General features: G+C 39.1%; 1 protein-coding gene across 4 annotated transcripts; it reads left to right on the top strand.

Moving 5' to 3' along the window:
- The first annotated feature begins 981 nt into the window (after nt 1-981).
- Nucleotides 982-19,432, top strand: uso1 (USO1 vesicle transport factor). Of its 4 annotated transcripts, XM_054604895.1 has the most exons (27): nt 982-1,245; nt 2,704-2,790; nt 3,777-3,841; nt 3,974-4,050; nt 4,308-4,319; nt 4,570-4,623; nt 5,592-5,692; nt 5,790-5,892; nt 6,080-6,135; nt 6,652-6,772; nt 6,898-7,076; nt 7,187-7,327; nt 7,419-7,507; nt 7,610-7,764; nt 8,630-8,835; nt 8,986-9,006; nt 11,649-11,759; nt 12,047-12,165; nt 13,021-13,202; nt 13,292-13,413; nt 13,531-13,669; nt 14,947-15,113; nt 15,954-16,010; nt 16,300-16,398; nt 16,481-16,585; nt 16,769-16,984; nt 18,510-19,432. In XM_054604895.1, exons 1-27 carry the CDS (start codon nt 1,180-1,182, stop codon nt 18,576-18,578), a joined length of 2,919 nt encoding a protein of 972 aa, XP_054460870.1. In that variant the 5' UTR covers nt 982-1,179; the 3' UTR covers nt 18,579-19,432. The 4 variants fall into 4 exon arrangements, with proteins under 4 accessions (XP_054460870.1, XP_054460871.1, XP_054460872.1 ...); XM_054604896.1 differs by lacking the exon at nt 8,986-9,006; XM_054604897.1 differs by lacking the exons at nt 4,308-4,319; nt 4,570-4,623.
- The last annotated feature ends 1,657 nt before the right edge of the window (nt 19,433-21,089 follow it).

Below are 21,089 nucleotides of genomic sequence, written 5' to 3'. Positions count from 1 at the left end.
GGATTGCATCACTTTATCAACATAATCTCAATTACTTTAATTACTGAGTGTACGTGAATCAGCTTGTCTTATTTTTCGTAAGAGTTGAGAAACAAAGTTTACTAAGAAACTGTCTGGGCCCAGTCCAGTGCTTTGGCCCTGTGAGTGTAAAAAAGGTACAAGCTGCTGAACAGCACAATGAGTGAGTGGTGAACCCAGACATTAGAGCAGAAATGGCAGCTTTGGTCGAGGCTGTAACTTGTTTTAAGGACAATGTAGTCATGTTTACTATATATTCTCCAATAATATTCCAATTCATTTTTATATAAAAAACATACAATGTGTTTATATGATTTGATAGATTACGATACTACTAATCTACTCGGCAGTATAGAAAGGAAATCTAACACCATATCCATCACCAAAATCTAAAATTGGGTCCACATGGACATATTTCAACGTTAAGATGCTCTTAATGTATTTGTAAGTGCTAAAAACTGAATAATGCAAATGAGTAACCAATTAATATTTTTGACACTGTCAGTAAACTTTGCTGATAATACTTCTGTACTTTAAAATACTTTGAATTCGGGGCTTTTACTTATCAGGAGTATTTTTTGACCATGGTATTATTTTTACTTTTACTTTAGTAAAGGATTTAACCACGGCCACTGTATTTAAAATAAATATAACACATTCATATAATGCATCTTACAGCACTACATATTTGTAATAATTGTATAATTGTATAATATATAGTAAAATCGCACTGACTGAGTACTTTCTTGATAAAACACCTGTACTTTCACTGTATTTGTGCATTAGTATGCATCATTCTTCCATTACTGCATTTATTTAATATTCCTTACATTGACACATTGTATGAATTGGTATTTGTTTTGGTGCATGATCTCTCACACACACACACTGTAATCAATTACTTTGTCTTTCCCTTTAAATAAGTGAACTCAAGTGTCTGCTGATCAGCCACGTATCGCCACGTCTGCGCGCATGCGCACTGCCCTCACATTTGTGTTCCGGGGTCGACAGTCAGTGTACACAGTATAAAACACAATCATCATTGTGTAGTTTTCTCCTCTTGTATTCACATAGTTATTACACGGACCACTGAGGGGCAGAGTGGGGTTCTTTCAGAAGGAGAGACGGTTTGATTACAGCACCGAGAGGACGTCTGTAGAGATGAACTTCTTCAGAGGAGTGATGGGGGGGCAGGGAGCCGGGCCGCAGCCTACCGGAGCGGAGACGGTAGGAGACCAGCGCGGCTAGCTGCGGCTAGCTGCGGCTAGCTCACATTTCCACCGCTGTGTATCCGAAAAACTGAGGCCACACACACGTCAGCAATAAACAAAACAACGCGTGTTTAAACACTGAAGGTTATTGTTCTCCCGATAAAACATCCAGGATGTTTTGAGTCTTGGGCCTCCTTAAATCAGATCACCGAGCTAGTCACAAAGCTAACTGCTAACGTAGCATACCTGTCAGTCAGAGGCAGCAGGCTGTCTGACACACCAGCTGTTGTCTCTACGTGTGGCTCTAATGTGATGAATGGCAGAATGAATGAAAGAAACACAGACTATGAGGACTTTAAGGAGTATCTGCTGTCTACTATACACTTATTTTCAAACATCCAGCAATACAGAAGCTAAATATGTCCACATGCAGCATATAAGATGAGGGGTCATCCCTGTGTGTCCAGAGGCCCTTTGTTCTGGATGTAAACATTGAGAGAGATGTCTTCACTGTTCAAATTGAAGACAAATGAAGGGAGGTGGACGTGTCAGATGCTCTTTGAATGGTATATGTCATTCAGCCACTGGCACATATCAAAGCCCCATGAAAGAGAGAGAAAACCCATCTTTCCACATATTTGAGGTCGTAGGTTTCAGGTTGTATAACATCAGTAGGCTACAAGCTGTAGGAGGGTGATTTCAACACTTGACATACATTGCTGAGAACATAAAGCCCTTTGAAAGGTTTTGTTTATGTGTCATATTAAGATGACATATCCATAAAGGACCTTGGGAACATCGATACGATCCCAAACTAATGGCATTTACTACCACATCAAACATAGGCCTTTTTCTTGTACTGTAATGTAGGTCTACATCTAACGGTTACTATTGTAGCTTTTGTAGTCATCTCAATTAAATTGTTAGTCCATAAAATTGTGAAAATGTATCATCACCTTCCAAGGTCCAAGGTGCTTGTGTTGTTAAGCACCCAAAGATATTCAATTTCCAGTGATATTAACTACATACATCCTGAATCTTCACAGGGTATAATCCCAGTATGAAACAATAAACATTGTAGTGCACAGCAGCACATGTTATGCACGCAAAGTATTTCAGGCATTGCAGGAGTGTAATAGCCTTTGTGTGTACACATTGCTGTCATAGTTGTTCAGAAAGGCAGCGTGTCGCTTCTGCAGAATGCACAGAACATTCATCAAGAAACTGTGTGGAATTTTCACATCAGTGCTGTCTTTTTGTTAGCGAAACGTATTAAAAAAAAATGCATTTCTGTGTAACAGAATGTTAATATATGAAAAATATACAACAACAACATTTTTTGCTCTGAAATATGAGGGAACATCACATTCACTGACCTTCAAAATGACCAAACTATTCAGACATGTAAATACAGATATGTTCTCTAGGATGTTTATGAGGCATAATAAATAAATAATGATTCTTCTATTGACAGATCCACAAGTTGTGTGACCGAGTGGCCTCATCGACGCTCCTAGAAGACCGCAGAGATGCAGTCCGGGCTCTTAAGTCTCTCTCTAAGGTACAGTAAAGTGTAAAGATGAAGTTATTGGAAACAGGTGCAGTAGAAATACACTTATTTGCCAACTTAGAAGTGTTAAATCAACTTTACTTTAGTCTGTGGTTTTGCTGAATTGTTTCGGTTTACACCTCTCACTATAAAAAGTAGTTTGAGTAAAAACTGAACACTATAACCTTCATAAAAGTTTGATTTATTTCAGGGCTGTTGTTTTTGACGCATTATTTTTTATCTTGACTGAGTATTGACTGATTATTTTTAAAGAGGGCAACTGAGTGTACAAAGGGGTTTGTGTTGACATTTGTGAAAGCTTTCTCCTCTGTCACACTGTCATGGATAAAGCTCATTTGTCTAACAGCTGATTAAAATGAACTAATCATTCATATAAGTCTCTGCAAAGCCAACTCTCAGTTCAGTTCATGGACAATTTTGTTATTGGCTGCCACATCAACCATGAGTAATGAGTTTATCAGGCATGAATAAGGGGTTTAGGAGGCACAGGGTAGCGCATTAACATGCAGTGGTGTCAGTGCCGGTCAAAATCACAAACACGGATGTGTTGGCTTCCTGTATTTTAAATGAAAGACAATATGACGTTAATGATTGTTAGTTTTCTTTTTCAACGTGGATTGAAATTCCTTCATTTTAAAAATGTCTTGTCCTGTCAACAGTGGATCATTTATTTTATTAGTATTGGTTTATAAAGCATATTTTAATGCACAACATATCCATAATAAACATAATAAAATGTGTCTCTCTGTTTGCCAGCACATTAAATGAAATTACTTTTGGTACCGTTCAGTCATATCTTGCACTGTTTTAAAGCCGCGCTTTAAAAAGACAACAACTTTGAAAAAGTTGTGCCTTTTATATATTGCCTTGTGTTTCTTTTATATCTCTTCTATGCAACACTTTGACTTGTGTTGGTGTTGAATTAGTGCTTTACAAATAAACTTTCCTTTCCTTTCCCGACCCATTATCTTTTATAGAAATATCGCATGGAAGTTGGCACGCAGGCGATGGATCACTTGATTAACATACTGCAAACTGACAGGTATGTTATTGTGGCGTTTGTGTTTTTGTTTGTTCCTGTTGTCCTAAAAATAGCTTTGTGTTTTCGTTTAGATCAAGCTACAATAAAACCTCCATGTTTTTAACACTCGGCTTCTTCCTGCTGCCTAAACAGGTCTGACTCTGAAATCCTCGGCTATGCTTTGGACACACTGTACAACATCATCTGCAATGATGAGGAGGAAGAGCAAGGTATTAAAAGCTCCCACAATTATTAGAAAATATGAAATTCACCATAAATTTGTTATCGTTTGAAGATAATTCCTCCTAATTATGTGGCTACTATAAACAGTGACTGATCCATTGTTTTGTTTTGCATGTGTAAATGAGGTGTACTCATGTCAAGTTGACATCAGTAATTTGCATTCCCCTCCTCTGTACACTGATGAATGACTGCTTTATGTAAAGATTCTCATCTCTCTTTTCTCTTCCATGTTTTAACTCTACAGATGAATCAGAAGGTAAAACTCTTTGACTGTGCATGATGCCACCCCCTAACTTCAGCAGCACTTAAAAATCATACGTTGTTTTTGGTTGGGCTGATGAAAAAGAGCACTATAACTGTATTACATTACACGGGTTGTTTAAAGCTGATCATATTCTAGGCTGTGTTTTGGTTGTTGTCAGCTGATTCTAAACTTATTCAGTGGTTGAAAATGATGGCTAGCTTTTGGGTGAGCTATAAACTCCCTCTCCCCATTGCCCTCGCAGACGCAGTAACTCCTGTCTCTGCTTCAGCGAAGCATAAGAATGTTCCCATGCCTGGTCAGTACTGAAACCAAGCTATCCCTGCCGTAGTTATAGAACTGCTATTTAATTAACTTCACTAAAATCAGTTGGCACTGGAAAAGTGACGGGAAGCTGTTTGGGTGGTGATTGCTTCACTAATACCTCTGTCTTTTACTATGTTATGTCTGATTGCTCCTTCATTTGACTCACATGTTAATACCTGACTGTTTTTGCACTCTTGTGGTGAAATTACACAAATTAGTTTGATGTGTGTTGTTTGTTTTTTCCAGTATCGGTTCACCAAAATAACCAAAAAGAAATCATAATTCGTCACCTAAAGTGGCATCTAACTTTCTGTTCTGAGCTCTGTGGATTGTAAGTAACAGAGCAATAGTTTCTTTAAAGTCACATTTCAACCTGCATTACTTTAGTTTATATTGGTCCGGTTATGAAGTCGTTATGACAAACATGTTAGCAAAGTGGCCAAATCTTAGAGATGGATATATCAAAACACTGAGTAATGCATCTTAAACTTTCTGCATTGTTAGATACCGCTTAGCTATAACTATCCTTTGAAGTAAAGGTCAGATTACTAGGTGGGTCTATTCTTATTCTCTTAGTCTCTGTGTGTGGTGTTGTCACATTGAAGCTCTCAGCTCGTCCCACATTAAGTGTGTATTCCTCAGTCACCCTACTGAGCTCTCCCTGTTCACCCTTCCCTACAGCTGTCCCTTCATCTGTGTGTCACCCTTTTATTTTCCCAGAAGGCATGTTCACAAGAATCACCCTGAGCACGTGCACATTTCTTGATTGGCTTCAAATATAAAGGCATTAATCAATAACAGAAAACAACCAGTGATAGAGACTCTGGGAAGGTTTTGAGAAGTTGCAGATCCAATTTGTACTGCTCACCGACTCGGGCTGATTGCTATGAACAAACCATCTGGTTCCCTCGATAGACTCGTGCTGTAATATTTATTTTCAGCTTTCAATCTCCTTCACAGATGAGACGGCCCAGAAGCAGTCGGATGACCTGGGAGCCCAGTTCACAGACCAGTTCGTTCAGGATCCCGAACATGTGACACTGATTCTCTCTCTGCTGGAGGTACTAAACTGTTTCTGCTACAGTGGCTAGACGTCTGTGTTATTAAATTTGTCAGAACAACAGCCTAACGTATTTTCTCCATTGATATGATCTTTAGGAGTTTGACTTCCATGTGCGTTGGCCCGGGGTGAAGCTGTTGACTGCTCTCCTAAAGAACCAGTGTGTCCAGGTCCAGGGTATCATTCTGGTCAGCCCCATGGGTGAGTTTCTCCTTGAAACATCTGATCAAACTTGTTTTGTAATGTCTGGGTTTTACTCACCCTCAGTTTTTTATCAACACGTCTGTATCAGCTGAATAATTCACACAAAAAGAAAGAGTCAGTTTTTCCAATAAGGGGTTCTCCACTTCAACCAGTTTTTAACAGATGTTTTTATTTCCATTCTCAGGTGTTTCCAGATTGATGGACTTATTGGCAGACTCTAGAGAAGTGATTCGCAACGATGTGAGTACTTTTCTCTGCTGTCACGTTCAGCCCCACTTTAGTACAGTGTGAAAAAACGCAGACCTCGTTCATTTCGATGAGGTCAGTCAGTCGGCTGGGAAAAAGGTTGTTCCGGCTCAATTTGTGATGCAGCGATTTGTGACTTCATCCAGCAAGGCGCTGTGTTGAGCAATCATATCCATGCATCCGCACATTCCTGTTGAATTACGCTATAATGTGATTATTACATGTGTAATCACGTTAGTAATTGCAATTTCCAGAGTTGTAAATTTCTTATGTCAATAGTGTTATAAACGGCTGTTTGGGCGTTCGAGAAGCCTTTAAAATCACAGATTTGTTACTCAAACTGGACGTCCTAGATCATATATCCTCTCTAACCTGTACCATAAACAATATGCCCGAATCACCGAGCCCACTATAGTGTTTTAAGCAGGGCTGATTTTGGTCTGAACCCCCGTCAAGTGTAGTGCAGCTCTTGTCGGATGCATGACGACCTGTTTTTATGGCTTTCAACAGGGCTTGCTGTTGCTTCAGCAGCTGACCAAAAGCAATGCTGCCATTCAGAAAATTGTAGCATTTGAAAACGCATTTGAACGACTTCTGGATATCATCACAGAAGAGGGCAGCAGCGACGGAGGTAAAAGGATTTGGAGATTTGGAAGTCTCTGATCTTAAAACAAGAATTGTCACTAAAGATGTAAATTCAATCCCTCTTATTGTTTTTCTTGTGAGATATGTTCTGATCCTTTTCCCTCTTTGCAGGTATTGTGGTGGAGGACTGTTTGCTGCTACTGCTCAACCTGCTCAAGAACAACAGCTCCAATCAGAACTTCTTCAAGGAGGGCTCCTACATCCAGAGGATGAAGCCCTGGTTTGAAATTGGTGACGACAACTCTGGCTGGTCTGCACAGAAGGTCACCAACCTCCACCTCATGCTACAGGTAACGCAGGACAGTCATGCTGAAGCGTTGCGTTAAAATTTTAACAAATTGAACAAGTGGAACAATGGGATTTTGTTTTGCTATAATCTTTCACAATCTTCTGTTCCCAGTTGGTGCGAGTCATGGTGTCACCAGTGAACTCTCCTGGAGCTTCAGCCAGCTGTCAGAAGTCCATGTACCAGTGTGGTCTGCTGCAGCAGCTGTGCACCATCCTCATGGCCACAGGTGTGCCTGCTGACATCCTCACTGAGGTAATAACAGAAAGTAATACCCGATTAGAATGGCTTGGCTCCTTGTGAGACGTATTGCATTCAAGCTTGTCATCTGGACACTTTTTTTCAGACCATCAACACCGTATCAGAGGTCATCAGAGGCTCACAGGTCAACCAGGACTACTTTGCGTCTGTCAACGCTCCTTCAAACCCACCGAGGTGAGACGCAACCACTGAACCAGAACATTAAATCAGCCACTTCTATCTGATGGTAAACTGACCGAACTTTCTCTCTGATATCTCTTCTTCTTTTGTCCATAGACCAGCCATTGTGGTGCTGCTCATGTCCATGGTGAATGAGAGACAACCGTTTGTGCTTCGCTGTGCCGTCCTCTACTGCTTCCAGTGTTTCCTGTATAAGAACCAGAAAGGACAGGGGGAGATCGTGGCTACGCTGCTGCCCTCCACCATCGATGGTCAGTTACACCAAGTCGAGAACTTTATAAGTGGCATTATCCGTTGTTTTGCTATCATTTTTGCACTTATAAATCATCATATTTTTTTCTTGTACAAACAGTTCTCCAGTTTCTAAAAGCAGATTTTTAAACAGATTTCTATGTAGCACGTTTTGAGAGCAACATTTAAGTTTGATTAGTACTAACATGATCCCTTAGTGTTAAACTTTAGTGATTTTTTAAAATCTTCCTCCCACTATAAACATGTAGAATATTGACGTGCCTGCTTTAATTATATCTGTAAATTATTTATTTTTTATGCCTCCGTACCACTGAGGCATTATATTTTCGGGAATGCAGTAATTTCATTTAATGTTATAATGTTTTATATTAGTGATTTTGTTTAGGGCTCAGCACATTTAAAAACATTGCCAGGCTGATGCGTAATGTAATGCAGGAAAAACGAAATGCATTATAGAAAATTGCACCACTTCAGGGTGTAGATGATTTACTTGCTCACAGGTCATTACAACTGATAAATCCAGTGAATCCATCAGTATGTTTTTTTTATTATTATATTGAGCTTTTGAGGTGCAGTGCATTAAATTGAAGGAGGTTTCACCCACATCATCACTGTAAAGCTCAGTGTCCTTGTTGCTAGTTGAGTATAAATCACAATAAATTGTATTATATGGAATGGCAACAATGTGGACTTCTTCTAATATTTTTTGGGGAGTTTGGCCTGGAGCTGAATTGGGTTCAGGAGTTTCTGTCACGATGCACACATATTTAGAGATCGATGGACTATTGTTTATTCTGCCGTCAGCTTAATTTATATATTTACCACTATTCATTAACTGACTCGTTCACTTTTTTTCCCCGTTAGCCAATTCCATCTCAGCGGGCCAGCTGCTGTGTGGAGGCCTTTTCTCGGCAGACTCTCTGTCAAACTGGTGTGCCGCTGTGGCCTTGGCTCACTCCCTGCAGGACAACCTCACTCAGAAGGAGCAGCTGCTGAGGGTCCAGCTAGCCACCAGCCTGGGAAAGCCCCCCGTCTCCCTGCTGCAGCAGTGCACCAACATCCTCTCCCAGGTAGGACCATTATAGAGCCACTCAGCTGCTAGAATGAAGATTTTTTTACAGGTCATGTGTACCTTGGTAGGAAGGAAGATTTTTGTCAAATGAATACTGAAGTGTCAACAACAGTGACTAGAACAGTGTCACGTTATTGTGGTTTTGCAGGGAGATAAGATCGTCCGGCGGGTAAGTAACGTGTTTTGTGAGTGTTTGGGCGGCACCCTTGCTGGTTATTTTGGCTTGGCATCTGTAGTAGAGTTCTCGTTGGCACACATGTTTGGGGATCTTGTGTCGCTTTTAACTCTTTACTGACCCCTCTTTCGTCCTAACTTATAGCTTTGACCAGATTCTTCCTCAATAGGGTGGCACACGGGTGCACTCGTCCCCACAGGCTTTTGGAAGCTCTAGTGGTTCTCACTGTGTTCACTTGTGGGAAAGTACACAAGAGAAGTGAAGAGAAAAGGGACACAGTAGATGTTTTGTCATCCTAACACCTGCTTTGAGCTGTGAGGTTGGTTTGTTTGTCGCGCTGCAAGCTCCTATTTATGTGTTTAGCAAGTGTGCTACAGCAGTAGGTTTTGGGCCTTTTCCTGTCCGAGTGAGAGAGCTCCACTCTTGTTTGTCTGGTTCTCTTTCTCTTTCTTCAGTTGGTTATAAAATATACTTATGAGCTTTTTAGTTCAACTTAACCCCCCGGATTTCCTGCGAGTTACTCAGTTTGCATTACTCACGTCATGAATCCCCTGGAGCTGCCAATTCTTCTATTATTTTTTTTTTACACATTGTAGATTATTCAGTCGTAGTCTTTGGCAGTCAGCTAATACGCAAAAACTTTTGTGCACCTTCCTGGTGAAACTTCTTGCTCTCTGTTGACAAACGCCTTGCTTTCGGCTAGCTTGGTCTTAAGTGAGGTGACCCTGTCCTGTGCACCTACGTTATTTTGTCAAGTTCAGCCAGGAGAAGAACTGAAGGGGAAAGCACCGAGGTTGTAATGGTTGATGTTAAAACTCATTGTAATGGGGTTTTCAGTTTTGAAGGAAGTGATATTATTTTTCTCACTTGAGTCTTTTGATTTTATCCCTAAGACTGTAGTTTTAATTACAATCACCCAAACTGACACGTAGCACAGTATACTATGTTTTGGTTGACGCCACAATACTAAAAAAGGTTTTGTTTTTTTGTCCTTTCCATTTTTTGCATTACGTCACATTTGGAGACTAAATCTGAAAAGGTGATTTTGTAAGTTTTTGTAGTTTGTAATGCTGATAAGCTTTCCCCAATCCGTCATTACTCAGATCTACATATTTAATACATTTTTGGCATTTCATTACAGGAAAGATGCTCTTCCTTAAGCATAATGTGCATTAAGTGTTAATGCACCAGCTTATAAGAAGCCTCAAAGGATCTCTATGCGATATTCAGAGCATTGATATAGCAGCAAACAGCTATTTGGTTTTTAGTGCATGTTAGTGTATATGAACGTGCCCCACCATCTAGCTCATGGCGGCTGCTCTGTGCTCATACGGTGGTTACTGATTATAACACCTTCCCAGACCAGGGCATCAGCGCAGAAGCGTAGCGCCCTCCCTGCTTCCCCTCTAGGTTAACACTCCTATCTTAGAGCCGTGTGGAGGCAATAGACATGCTCTGAATTTCACATTGAGCCACTTTAATCTACAGTGCAGAGTTAACAGATCATATTTGTTTTAATCTGTATTGATTTTCATCATTTTGCATTCCAACTTCATGAAAATCAGCTTCTCTTTTTCTGCAACTGGATAAAAATAATAATTTGAAACGTACTTACTGGCATACGTTCCCTATAAATGTGGATCAGACTTTTTAAAGAATGTAATAAAATCCAGGTTGAGGTCTGTTGCAGATCTGAAGCCTCTTTTATCCGTTTCTCGAAGCTGTTTTCGTGGCAATGCATGAATATTTATAAGATTCCTTTTAATTATTATTGCAGTTACTTTTTCATTTGTAAAAAGAACATTTATTGGGTTTTGCATGTGCTGATAGCTGAAATTACAGATAAAATTTAAATGAAATTAAGATTTCATGATGCTTTTGTTTCAAGTCATCAGCCATTCGCAGATTTGAAATTGCAAACCACAAACTAATTAAAATTGTTGAATACTTAATGGATGGAGGTTAAGATAAGGGTTTCTTTGGCTTCACAGACTTTTTAAATACAGTATACCTAACCTTTTACTGATCCTGGTTTTTTGTTTGTGATAACCTTATTAACTACTAATGGTTGATGTGATGGAAGTGCTCGCAATTACATGTTGGGTTTATTTAACCATTTACTGATTTTTGTTGATTGGGAAATCAAATGCGGCCTGTTACTACCAGTATGTCAGGATGGGAAGAAAATTGGACTTATTGATAGAAATGTGGCAACAAAATGTATGCTTCTTTTAACACCAACCCATATCCAAGCACTTTTGTTGCCATTTTACCTGCCCCCTTATTACTTTCTTTTTTTTCTGTTTGAATTTAAAACATTGGCAGTCATTTTGTAGGATTTCAGTTGCAAAATATAACTTGCTCTTTTAAAGAAATGTTAATTAACTAATGAACCAATCTAGACTTAATCCAAAAGTCTATAACCAGGATTCAAATTCTAATTCATTTAAATATTATTTGCTATTCTGGTCGTGGTTATAATCACGTGCCCTAATGTATATATCTTCCCTACATTTGATTCTGTATTGCCTGAACCAAAAATGGTTAATATATCTCTAGAATATTACATATTTGGACTCATGTCAGCAGTTTTTGCACATGTTGACATTTGCTTTTTCCTTTTTTTTTCTCTACAGGGCAGTAAAGTGCAGACCAGGGTGGGCCTCCTCATGCTGCTGTGTACATGGATCAACAACTGTCCCATCGCTGTCACTCACTTTCTACACAATCAGGAGAACGTTCCCTTTGTATCCTTGAAGCAGCTTACAAGCCATCCACAAACTTCATAACAAAAAATGTCTGTAATTGGTCATAGCTTTGTGAACAAACTGTTACTCATTATTCACTTCTTTCGAACAAATCCTTTATTTTCATTTTTAATTAATAACTGTTGAGGAATTCAGTTAAATCCTCTTGATCAGATTGACGGCTGTGTGTTATATAACATCGTTTTCCACTTCCAGGTAAAAAAAAGGGGTGTTATAGTGTGAAACTGACTGGTGTTGAATGAATCCTTGACTCGGTGTGACTGCAGCTGACTGCTCAGATCTCAGAGAACTTGGGGGAGGATGAAAGGCTGGTGCAGGGCCTGTGTGCACTGCTGCTCGGCATCTGCATCTATTACAACGACAACTCGCTGGAAAACTACACCAAGTAAGTGTCGGTTATCACGAACCTCGAAAATGACTCGATAACACATCTACATTAACAGCTATTGTCTTATAAGTATAAACCCAAGTTAACTTGCAGTTGTACAACATATTGTTGATTTTAGTTACTGAATGTGGAATGACTGAAGCTTTATAGTGGAAACACAGTTTGATATTCACGATATAAACAGATGCACTATGAGAGACATACAAATGGGCTGAAGTTCTGTGGTAACTGAGTTATTTAGTGTGTAGGACTTCCGTTAATAACGAGCACGGTTACAAATTATTTTCAAGCCGGTTTGGATTCCATCACTCTCTGGAGCAACTTCCCTAAAAGCAGACATGATGCAACTAATCCTCTTTTAAATCCTTCTTAAAAACATTTTTTTAGAAGTGTTTTCACTTTAATCTGTAAAGTCCTTTCTTAACACCTTTATTAACTTTTATTTAATTGATTTCAAATATATTTAACTTATTGTACTATGACTGTATACTGCTATTTTGCTTAATGTTGTCATTGTTTATCATTTCTGTCTTGTGAAGTACTTTGTAACTTTGTTTTGAAAATTGCTATATAAATAAAGTTTATTATTATTATATGGGTACAAACAACAGCTACGTGAGGATTGTTCTTTTTCTTTCTCCACATTATTACATTGATATTTCCCTGGGTCTTTGTCATGCATTAATGTTAACATATAGTATATTAACATATAAAAACACATGCATGGATAAGTGCTCTAGCCAAAGTTATCTAAATGCCCTAACTTTATAAAGCAAATCAAAGATCAGGCAACTGAAGCCATGTCAAAACAGTGACTTTTAAAAGCTACCTCTTTGTCTCTGTTCTCCTCAGAGAGAAGCTAAAGCAGCTAATCGAGAAGCGGATTGGAAAGGAAAACTTTGTAGAGAAACTGGGCTTCATCACTAAACATGAGCTCTACTCGCGGGCGGCTCAGAAGCCGCAGCCAGTCTTCCCGTCTCCGGAGCAGATGCTGTTCGACCACGAGTTCACCAAGCTGGTCAAAGAACTGGAGGGTCAGTAGGAGACCATCTTCCACATCCAGTGATAGTACATTTGTCACGGCAGTTTAAAAGTTAAACGTTTCTCCCGCTTCTCTAAACAGGTGTGATCACTAAAGCAGTTCACAAATCCAGTGAGGACGAAAAGAAGGAAGAGGAAGTGAAGAAGACATTAGAACAACATGACAACATTGTGACTCAGTATAAAGAGCTGATCAGAGAACAGGTAAACAACAGACTTACGTTGCATGTGCTTTGTTTTTCATTTCTGTGTATTTTATGTTATTTATATATTTAATGTTCTCTCCCGTTGACCTTTTTATTGTGATTGTGCGACCTTCAGGATGCTCAGATCCAGGAGCTGAAGGAGCAGGTGGCGTCCATGTCGTCTCAAAATGAACAGATGCAGACTACAGTCGCCCACCAGCTGTCCCAGATCCAGCAGCACAAAGATCAGTACAACATCCTCAAGCTGAAATTAGGTGGGTCACCTCATCAGGCGACTAATAACGAGTGTTTTTGTATCCTCTAGGAATAAGTCCTATATTTCTGGTTTGTGAGTTGAATCAACCATAGTGATTTTGGCAAGGTTAAATATATTTTTATGTTTTATTTCATTTAGTGTTAACAACTCTGGTCATGTTTTCATATCTGTGGCCACCTTCCCTGTTGATAATAAAGTTTTACTGCTTCATTCCTGAGATATGGGGCGACAGTGATATGCAGAGACATCCCAAGATACAGTTTAACAACAGTGTGTGCAAAATGCAAACACTGAAGGTTTAAAGAAGTAGTTCAACATTTTTGACAGGGCAAAACCTCTGGTGCTGAAAAAATGAAGCCCCAAAAAACTGCAGTTCATCAAATGGCCACTTGAAGCTGGCTCCAAAAGCGAGTCAATCCCCCGTAGACCTCTATGTTAAAAAGCCCAACTTTAAAGCAGAAATAAACATGTTTACAGCCTGGTACAAAATACGGGTCTGGTCTCAATAGCTATTTTCTCATTGTATGACAGCTGTATGGGGTGTTAATACTTATCTATCTCACCTGTTTAAACTATATCGAGGCTTAAAGTTAGGCATATTACGGGTGGGGCTGCTTTTGGTGACAGGTGGGTGCTGTCTGAGGTCAGTAGCTGTCTCCTCTGCTGCGTCACCCGGGCTTCCATCACTTATTCAGAAGTAAAAATCGAAAAGAAAGAACCAGAATTGTCCATCAGACTGACCCAGTGCAGTCTAATGCTATGTGTATGTACAACTATACAAAAGCTCTGAATCCAACCAGGAAGGAGCGAAATCAATTGGATGTTCAAGACAGATAGTTTCAGAAGTAATTGTGGTTCAGCTGGATTTGTTAAATTGAAATGGCTTATGTGGCTCGTTTCTCTGTCTTAGTGCTGAATCTAGCAGAGTCCATAAAGCCTAATCTAAAGCGTTAAAGATAGTGGGTAAAGAGTTATCTTGATGGCTAAAATCTATGCTTGTATAACTAAATAGCTGTAAACAGACTTGCCTCTAAACACAATGAGAAACTTAAACAAGCTAAACTCTTCCCTTAATGTAATAATTTACTGTATTAGAGCCACTCTGATCAATAGTCCAGGCTGATAGATCGTTATCAGATTAATTCAAACTCCCAATTATAAAAATCAGTATACAAATTTTTTGTTAATATGTGTGCATACCTATCACAAATAAATCAACATTTCTATCACATTCCCACATCTTAACGGAGTGTGTGTGTGATTTTATAACTTCAGGTAAGGACAACCAGAGTCAGTCTAACAGCCAGGGAGATGCCTCTCATGTGAACGGGCTGCAGACGGAGGAGCTCACGCAGCTCAGAGAGGAGGTGGAGGAGCTACGCAGGCAGCACACTCTCCTTCAGACACAACTCGCTGACAAAGACACACTCATCAACACCCTGGTTAGTAAACGTCTACACACAGTGTTTCTTTATTTGTGTAAGCTTCAAGCGGAGGAGGATGAGCTGTGAAGGAAAAACATCACACACACCCTCCAGACACGAAGCAGTGGCACCCTGGGCATAGTTTCCCAAACAGCAACACCAGAATAAGAAGGATTGACAGACAAACTGCCTTCAACGTAGTCACAAAAACAGTGTTTAGTGTTCTCTGGTCAGATCCATCAAACCACACCTTCACTATCGTGGTAACAGCCAGACAACATAACAGTATTAATCACCAACTACAGTTTTCAGGCGAACTAAAACTCCTTAAAACAACAAACACATTCTTACAACAGAACTTCCAACTATATGTGGTTGAGAAACATTTCCCTGGAGACTTCAGTGTTTGTAAGACAGAAAGCTGCAACAGTTGGTTGATTTAATCCAAAGAAAAATAATAGGCGACTGTTTTTTGATGATTGATTTATCATTTAAGACTCTTTTTAAGCAAACACTCAAAACTGTTCTCCTTCTTTAATGTGATGATTATCTGCCTTTCTTTGTATTTTTTTTTTTATCATTTTGAATTGAACTTCTTTGTGTTTTGGGTCATTTGTCTGACAAAACATTTAAATACGTCACCTTCAGCTCTGGAAAACTTTGATGGAAGACATTTACAATTTTAGGAATAATAAAATAATCAGCAGATTATTCGTCAGTGAAAATAGTTGCTAGTTGCAGCCTTAATTAGAATATAATCCTACAATTTGAACTGGATGTAGAGTTTAACTTTAGTCCTGTGACAGTGAAAATGACATTATAGTGCTTCAATAATGTATTTGTTTTCCCTGTATATAGAAGTCAGAGCCAGCAGAAAGTTCAGCAGGAGGATCCGACAACACAGAACTGCTCAAGGTAGGATTCATCAAATATACACTTCTCCTTTCACCTTTAATTTACAATGAATATATGTTCAAAGGATGAGGCTGGCATTATTCTACATTTCTCTTCTTGTCAACAAATCCCATGAAAAGACAATTAATTCATAATACGTAATGAGTTAATACTTTTACTCAGCTATGGGACCGATTGTTCCCTGAATATCACCAGACATAACCCTAAGACTTTAATCTTTTTTTATATTATCAGGTCATTGTTTCATAAATTAACTGTATTTTTGCAACTGTTACTTTGTTTGTTTCAGGAGCTTGAAACTCTGAAGGGTCAGGTCCAGTCCCAGTCGGCAGAAATCGACCAGATGAAGACAGAGAGACAAGAACTGCTCAGGAGAGCGGAAGCTGGGGTAAATATCATGCAAATATGACATTTTATGCCAAATATATCACATTTTTCTTGACAGATACTAAGTGAATGGTTTCTCTCAGTCCTCAGACGCAGTCTCCAGCAGTGACGGCTCATTAGACGCTGCCAAGATGGCAGAAGTAGAGAGCAGACTGGCAGCACAGACGACTGAGACAGAGAGACTCAAGGTGTGTAGAATAACTGTTCATCAAGAAATGTGACTGTGGAGCATCCCTTCACTCTGAATTACTTCCAATATTTTAAAACTACTTGGCTGTGACTTCTTTTTTCCTTGGTTCCCGTTATTTGTATATATTAATCATTCTATCTGGTCCTCCTCTGTACTCTCCGTCTTCCACTTTGGTTTCTAGGAGGAGGCAAAGAGTTTGTCAGAGAGCCGGGCGGAGCTGGAACAGCAGCTGGCTTCAGCCACCAGCACGGTGGCCATCATGCAGACGGAGAAAGCAAAGCTGCAAACGGAGGTGCAAGAGTCCAAGAAGGAGCAGGACGACCTGCTGATGCTGCTTGCAGACCAGGACCAGAAGATCCACGGCCTCAAACAGAAACTTAAAGACCTGGGAGAGATGGTAGACAATCAGTATTATAACTTTTTACCAAGTTCATCCAGGAGTCTTAACTCTGGTCCTCATTATGTTATAAGAGTTCCAAGCTTGTGGAGAATCGAGGTTTCAGAGAGATGGTAAAATACAGGATTAGAAAATGATGATATAACATTTGAAATAACCCGACATCTACATCCATCTAAATCAAACATTAGCAGGTCCAGCTGTTTTTGATGGATGTTATCTATGCTTTGGTAGCATCACACATAAGAACTGGTGTCGCTACAGGTTTGCAGAGGTTAGCTAGAATTATGCTTCTAGGAACTTCAACGTCTTTGCTATGGGTAAACTGTAGCTTTCAGAGTCGATCCAGCCGTTTTTAGATAATGGGTTTAAAACACAAAAGGAAAAAAGAAACAGCTGTGCAAATGTCTCCAAATGACCCCCCTGCAGATTTGGTCTCATGCAGCACAAAGGAGCATGTTCCTATAGCAACTGTAAGGGCGCTTTCACACCTGTAGTTCAGTTAATTTGGTCCAAACCAAGGGGAGAAAATATATTAATAATTTCTGCATTTTAGTTCTGGTCCAATTAATGTTCACAAAACAAGAGCAGTAAACATGAAGTTATACAGTCTGACAGGTAACTCGTTGGTTGGACAGTTTGGGTTTTGTCATCCTGTTTCATCAGGACCAATGTGGGGAAATCAAATTCCACTGACTGACAGAAGATTACGCAGCACTTTAATGCTTCTGATGTGTATATTAATGTTCTTTGGTGTCACGAAGAACATTAATGATCATTATTAGTATTATTAGACTGCAAATCGACCCCGTGTTATTATGATTAATGAATAAAAGGTAGCGACACGACGAAAAGGAGGAGTCCTTTACAGAAATGATTCGGTGATGCGCTGTCACACTTTGTAATAGAGTAATGAACTGACAAAGTACACAGAGTCGGATACCAGCACAGCAGCTTTAACAGATTTTGCCTTGTTAATACAGATCAATCATCAGATTGTTTCCTGAACAGATTTCACAATCAGCTGATGGATTTATTAGTTGTCTAGCGTTTTAAATCATGCTAAAATCGCATCATAAAGTCTCGTGGCTGGTTTGTTTGCTTTCACACCACAAACGAACCGCATTAGAGACCAACCTTTGACTTGGTTTGGTTGTTTGGTCCGCCCTTAGGGTCAGATTAACAGCTTTAACATCGATTACAGCTTTAACCAGCCGAAACGATGCAAACGGACCTGAGTTTGTTGTAACCAAACCAAACGGCTTAAGTGTGACAGCACTCAGTCTACCTGATGACCAGCATGCTGTCCTCTATATTCACTCGTTAATTTAACCATCAAGACAAAAACTAGACTTTGAAGCTTTTAGTAATCTTACGGTCAGCTCCCAGATAGACTAGTAGTTTGTGGTAGCCCAGATGTTGTGAGTAGTAAGCTTTACAACCTCAAAGACATCACTTTGTGTCCCGACCACTTAGCTGTGTTTTGTATTTTTGCTCTAGTTAGACTGTGACACTTTCCTTACAGGTGGACGATGAAGACGATCTCCGGGACCAAACAGACGACGATTACGAGGATGATGAAGACGAGGACTAGAGGACAAAACACTGAAAGAAAAGAAAAAGGGAGAGATGGGAATATTTGTCTGCCAACAGGCAAGAAAAAAAAAAAAACTTTGCAGAAACACACCTGAGAAACGGAAGAATAGGACTAATATATTGATGCAGTTTCTCTCTCCAGCTGCCATGCTATCTTCATTTTTCTTTACCCTCTCGTCACATCACATGTACGTGTTAGTTATTTGGACTTTTTTCATCATCATTCAGTTTTCAGTGACAGCAAAAAAGATTTGAACATTTTCAGTGCATTCATCTCTGCTACTTTTACCATTAGTTTGTGATGGATTTTTTACCAGTCTTGTGTTTATTGTTATGTATTGTCATATAGTTTGTAATCACAAGAATAAACGCTAGGTTAACATTGACACACAAGACATCTGGAAAAAAATGTAGCAAATATGCAACTGTAGACAGATTTGATATTATTCTTATTTTAGCATAAACATGACATGCTTCTGCAGCATTGGGGTCACCTGCAACGTGTGACTGTGTGCTGCTCCCTGAATTTATCTTCACACCCGAATCAGTTCGAGTTTAGAGTTTTACAGTATTTCAACACTCTCAGTTGTTCCCTTTCACGTTGACAACACAAGCTCAGCCTCTCTACAATATGCTGCAAAACACTGACAGAAAAACATGTAAAGACAAAAAAGATATTTTTGCAACTTTTTGTCCAATACTGGCATTCAGCTTCTGTATGATATTGTGTAACTTATCAGTTTATGAGCCACATTTAAATGAATAAAGAATCTATCAGTCTGTTTGCCTGAACGGAGGGATAATTGTAGATAAATTAAATTTTACTAAATCCACAATGAGACTTTTGTCTTTGTCTTTTCAGGATCATTTATGCCTGAATATAGGGTTGAATAACATGTACACATGTCAATACATATCGCACATGTTTACCTTAGTTTCAGAATCTGCCTGGTATTGTCATGTCCTCGCTACCAAACACATTATGGCAAGTTTTGGTAAATCTCAAAATAAGTATGAGTAAAGCATGAAGCGTTCAGTGCCATATTCAGGCACTTTTTTTGCTTTTATTAGACGATTCACAAGATTCGACCGGAAACGAGGAAGAGAGAGATGCAACAATGGACTCGTATTTGAACCGGAGGCGTTGTGGTCGTCTTGCCACTAAGCCACTGAAGGCTTCTGATGCTCGCTGATTCAGTCAAAATTTGCTTTGTTCTGAAAAAGAACAGATTTCATACGCAGCCCTTTTGTGACTAATGATCAGATAATAAACATGATAATTATAGGATGACAAAAAGACGGATCAACCTACAATTTAAATGTTTCTCTAAACTGCTTCACTGGACAACATTGACACTGTAAACCAGAAGAAATTCTCCCCAATTTCTCATTTCCACGCCTCATAAACACGAAGATAGAAATGAGAGCGGTCATCATAAATGCAAAGGGACTTTCGTAGAAAAGGAAGAACTGAGAAAAAAAACTTGCATATTTATTTTCTTAGTAACAATATCACACACTTTCCTATGCAGATATTTCTTCAGAACTCTTCTAGTTCCTGAGAATATTTATTCTGAGTCCAGTCGTTCTTCTATTGCTGAAAAACAGATAGCACCTTACAGTCTCTGAAAAATATGAAGTTTTGGACAAACTGAAAGACCTAACAGTGAATCTTCAACAGGAATTGTTGGATTAACCCTCTTTCAAACAAAGTCAACTGAACATAAATTGAGCCCAAATGGAGCAATAATTTAAATACATAAGTTTATACTAATCAAAGTTTCTGGCTCCATTTGTCATAAGAAAGCTAATTTAGTTTATGCCCATCAGGACGCTGCAGAGCAATACTATATGCTGGATTTTATTGAGTTTAACTTTTAAATTCTGTTTTTGCCTGAGTGAATTTGAGGCAGTGCATGCTCTGCAGAAAATGTTACTGTTGTGCTGTGCCTTTTGGGAGTTTTTAGAATTTATATTCCCTGAACATTTTTACATACCCACGACTGTCTTTAGAAGATGTTTGTGTTTGTTCAGACAACTTGTCAGAACAGTTCAACTACTCGACCACGGAGCCTCTGGGGGACGAGGAGACTGGTTACGTAGTTCACACTTCTGGGTGAACTACGCCTTCAAGCGATGGAAGCAGTCTGAAGATTTCTAATGTAGATAAAAAAATATTGTCTGTTGTGTTTCCACACGGCTCTGCCCAGATCAGGAGGCAAACTGCTGAATCTTCACTCCTTGCTATATTTGGACACCGTCTCACATATGAACCGAGCAAATAAAGCATTTACAATTAATTTATCTACAGCAAACAATAGTTCATGTTTTTCATACAGTGCAATTTAAGTAATGAGTCTCATGAATGATGACAAAACATTTAAAATAATATTAACATGTTTGACCTGCTAAAGGCACATTCACATTGTTTATTAGTGTTAATGTGATCACATGAAGCCTGATGAAGACAAGTCAGCAGTTATTATCATTCAATTATTTATACTTGATT

This window comes from Anoplopoma fimbria, chromosome 9, assembly GCF_027596085.1.
Source record: "Anoplopoma fimbria isolate UVic2021 breed Golden Eagle Sablefish chromosome 9, Afim_UVic_2022, whole genome shotgun sequence".
Classification (NCBI taxonomy): Eukaryota; Metazoa; Chordata; class Actinopteri; order Perciformes; family Anoplopomatidae; genus Anoplopoma; species Anoplopoma fimbria.
Note: the sequence above shows the minus strand (reverse complement) of the source record. Positions and strands in the feature narration are given on the sequence as shown.

Bases quoted from the DNA above. Each gene is read 5' to 3' on its own strand.
- uso1 (XM_054604895.1), top strand. From the start codon at position 1,180: ATGAACTTCTTCAGAGGAGTGATGGGGGGGCAGGGAGCCGGGCCGCAG. The intron at 7,765-8,629 runs GTCAGTTACACC...TTTCCCCGTTAG, and splicing joins GCTGCCCTCCACCATCGATG to CCAATTCCATCTCAGCGGGC. The intron at 11,760-12,046 runs GTATCCTTGAAG...GTGTGACTGCAG, and splicing joins ATCAGGAGAACGTTCCCTTT to CTGACTGCTCAGATCTCAGA.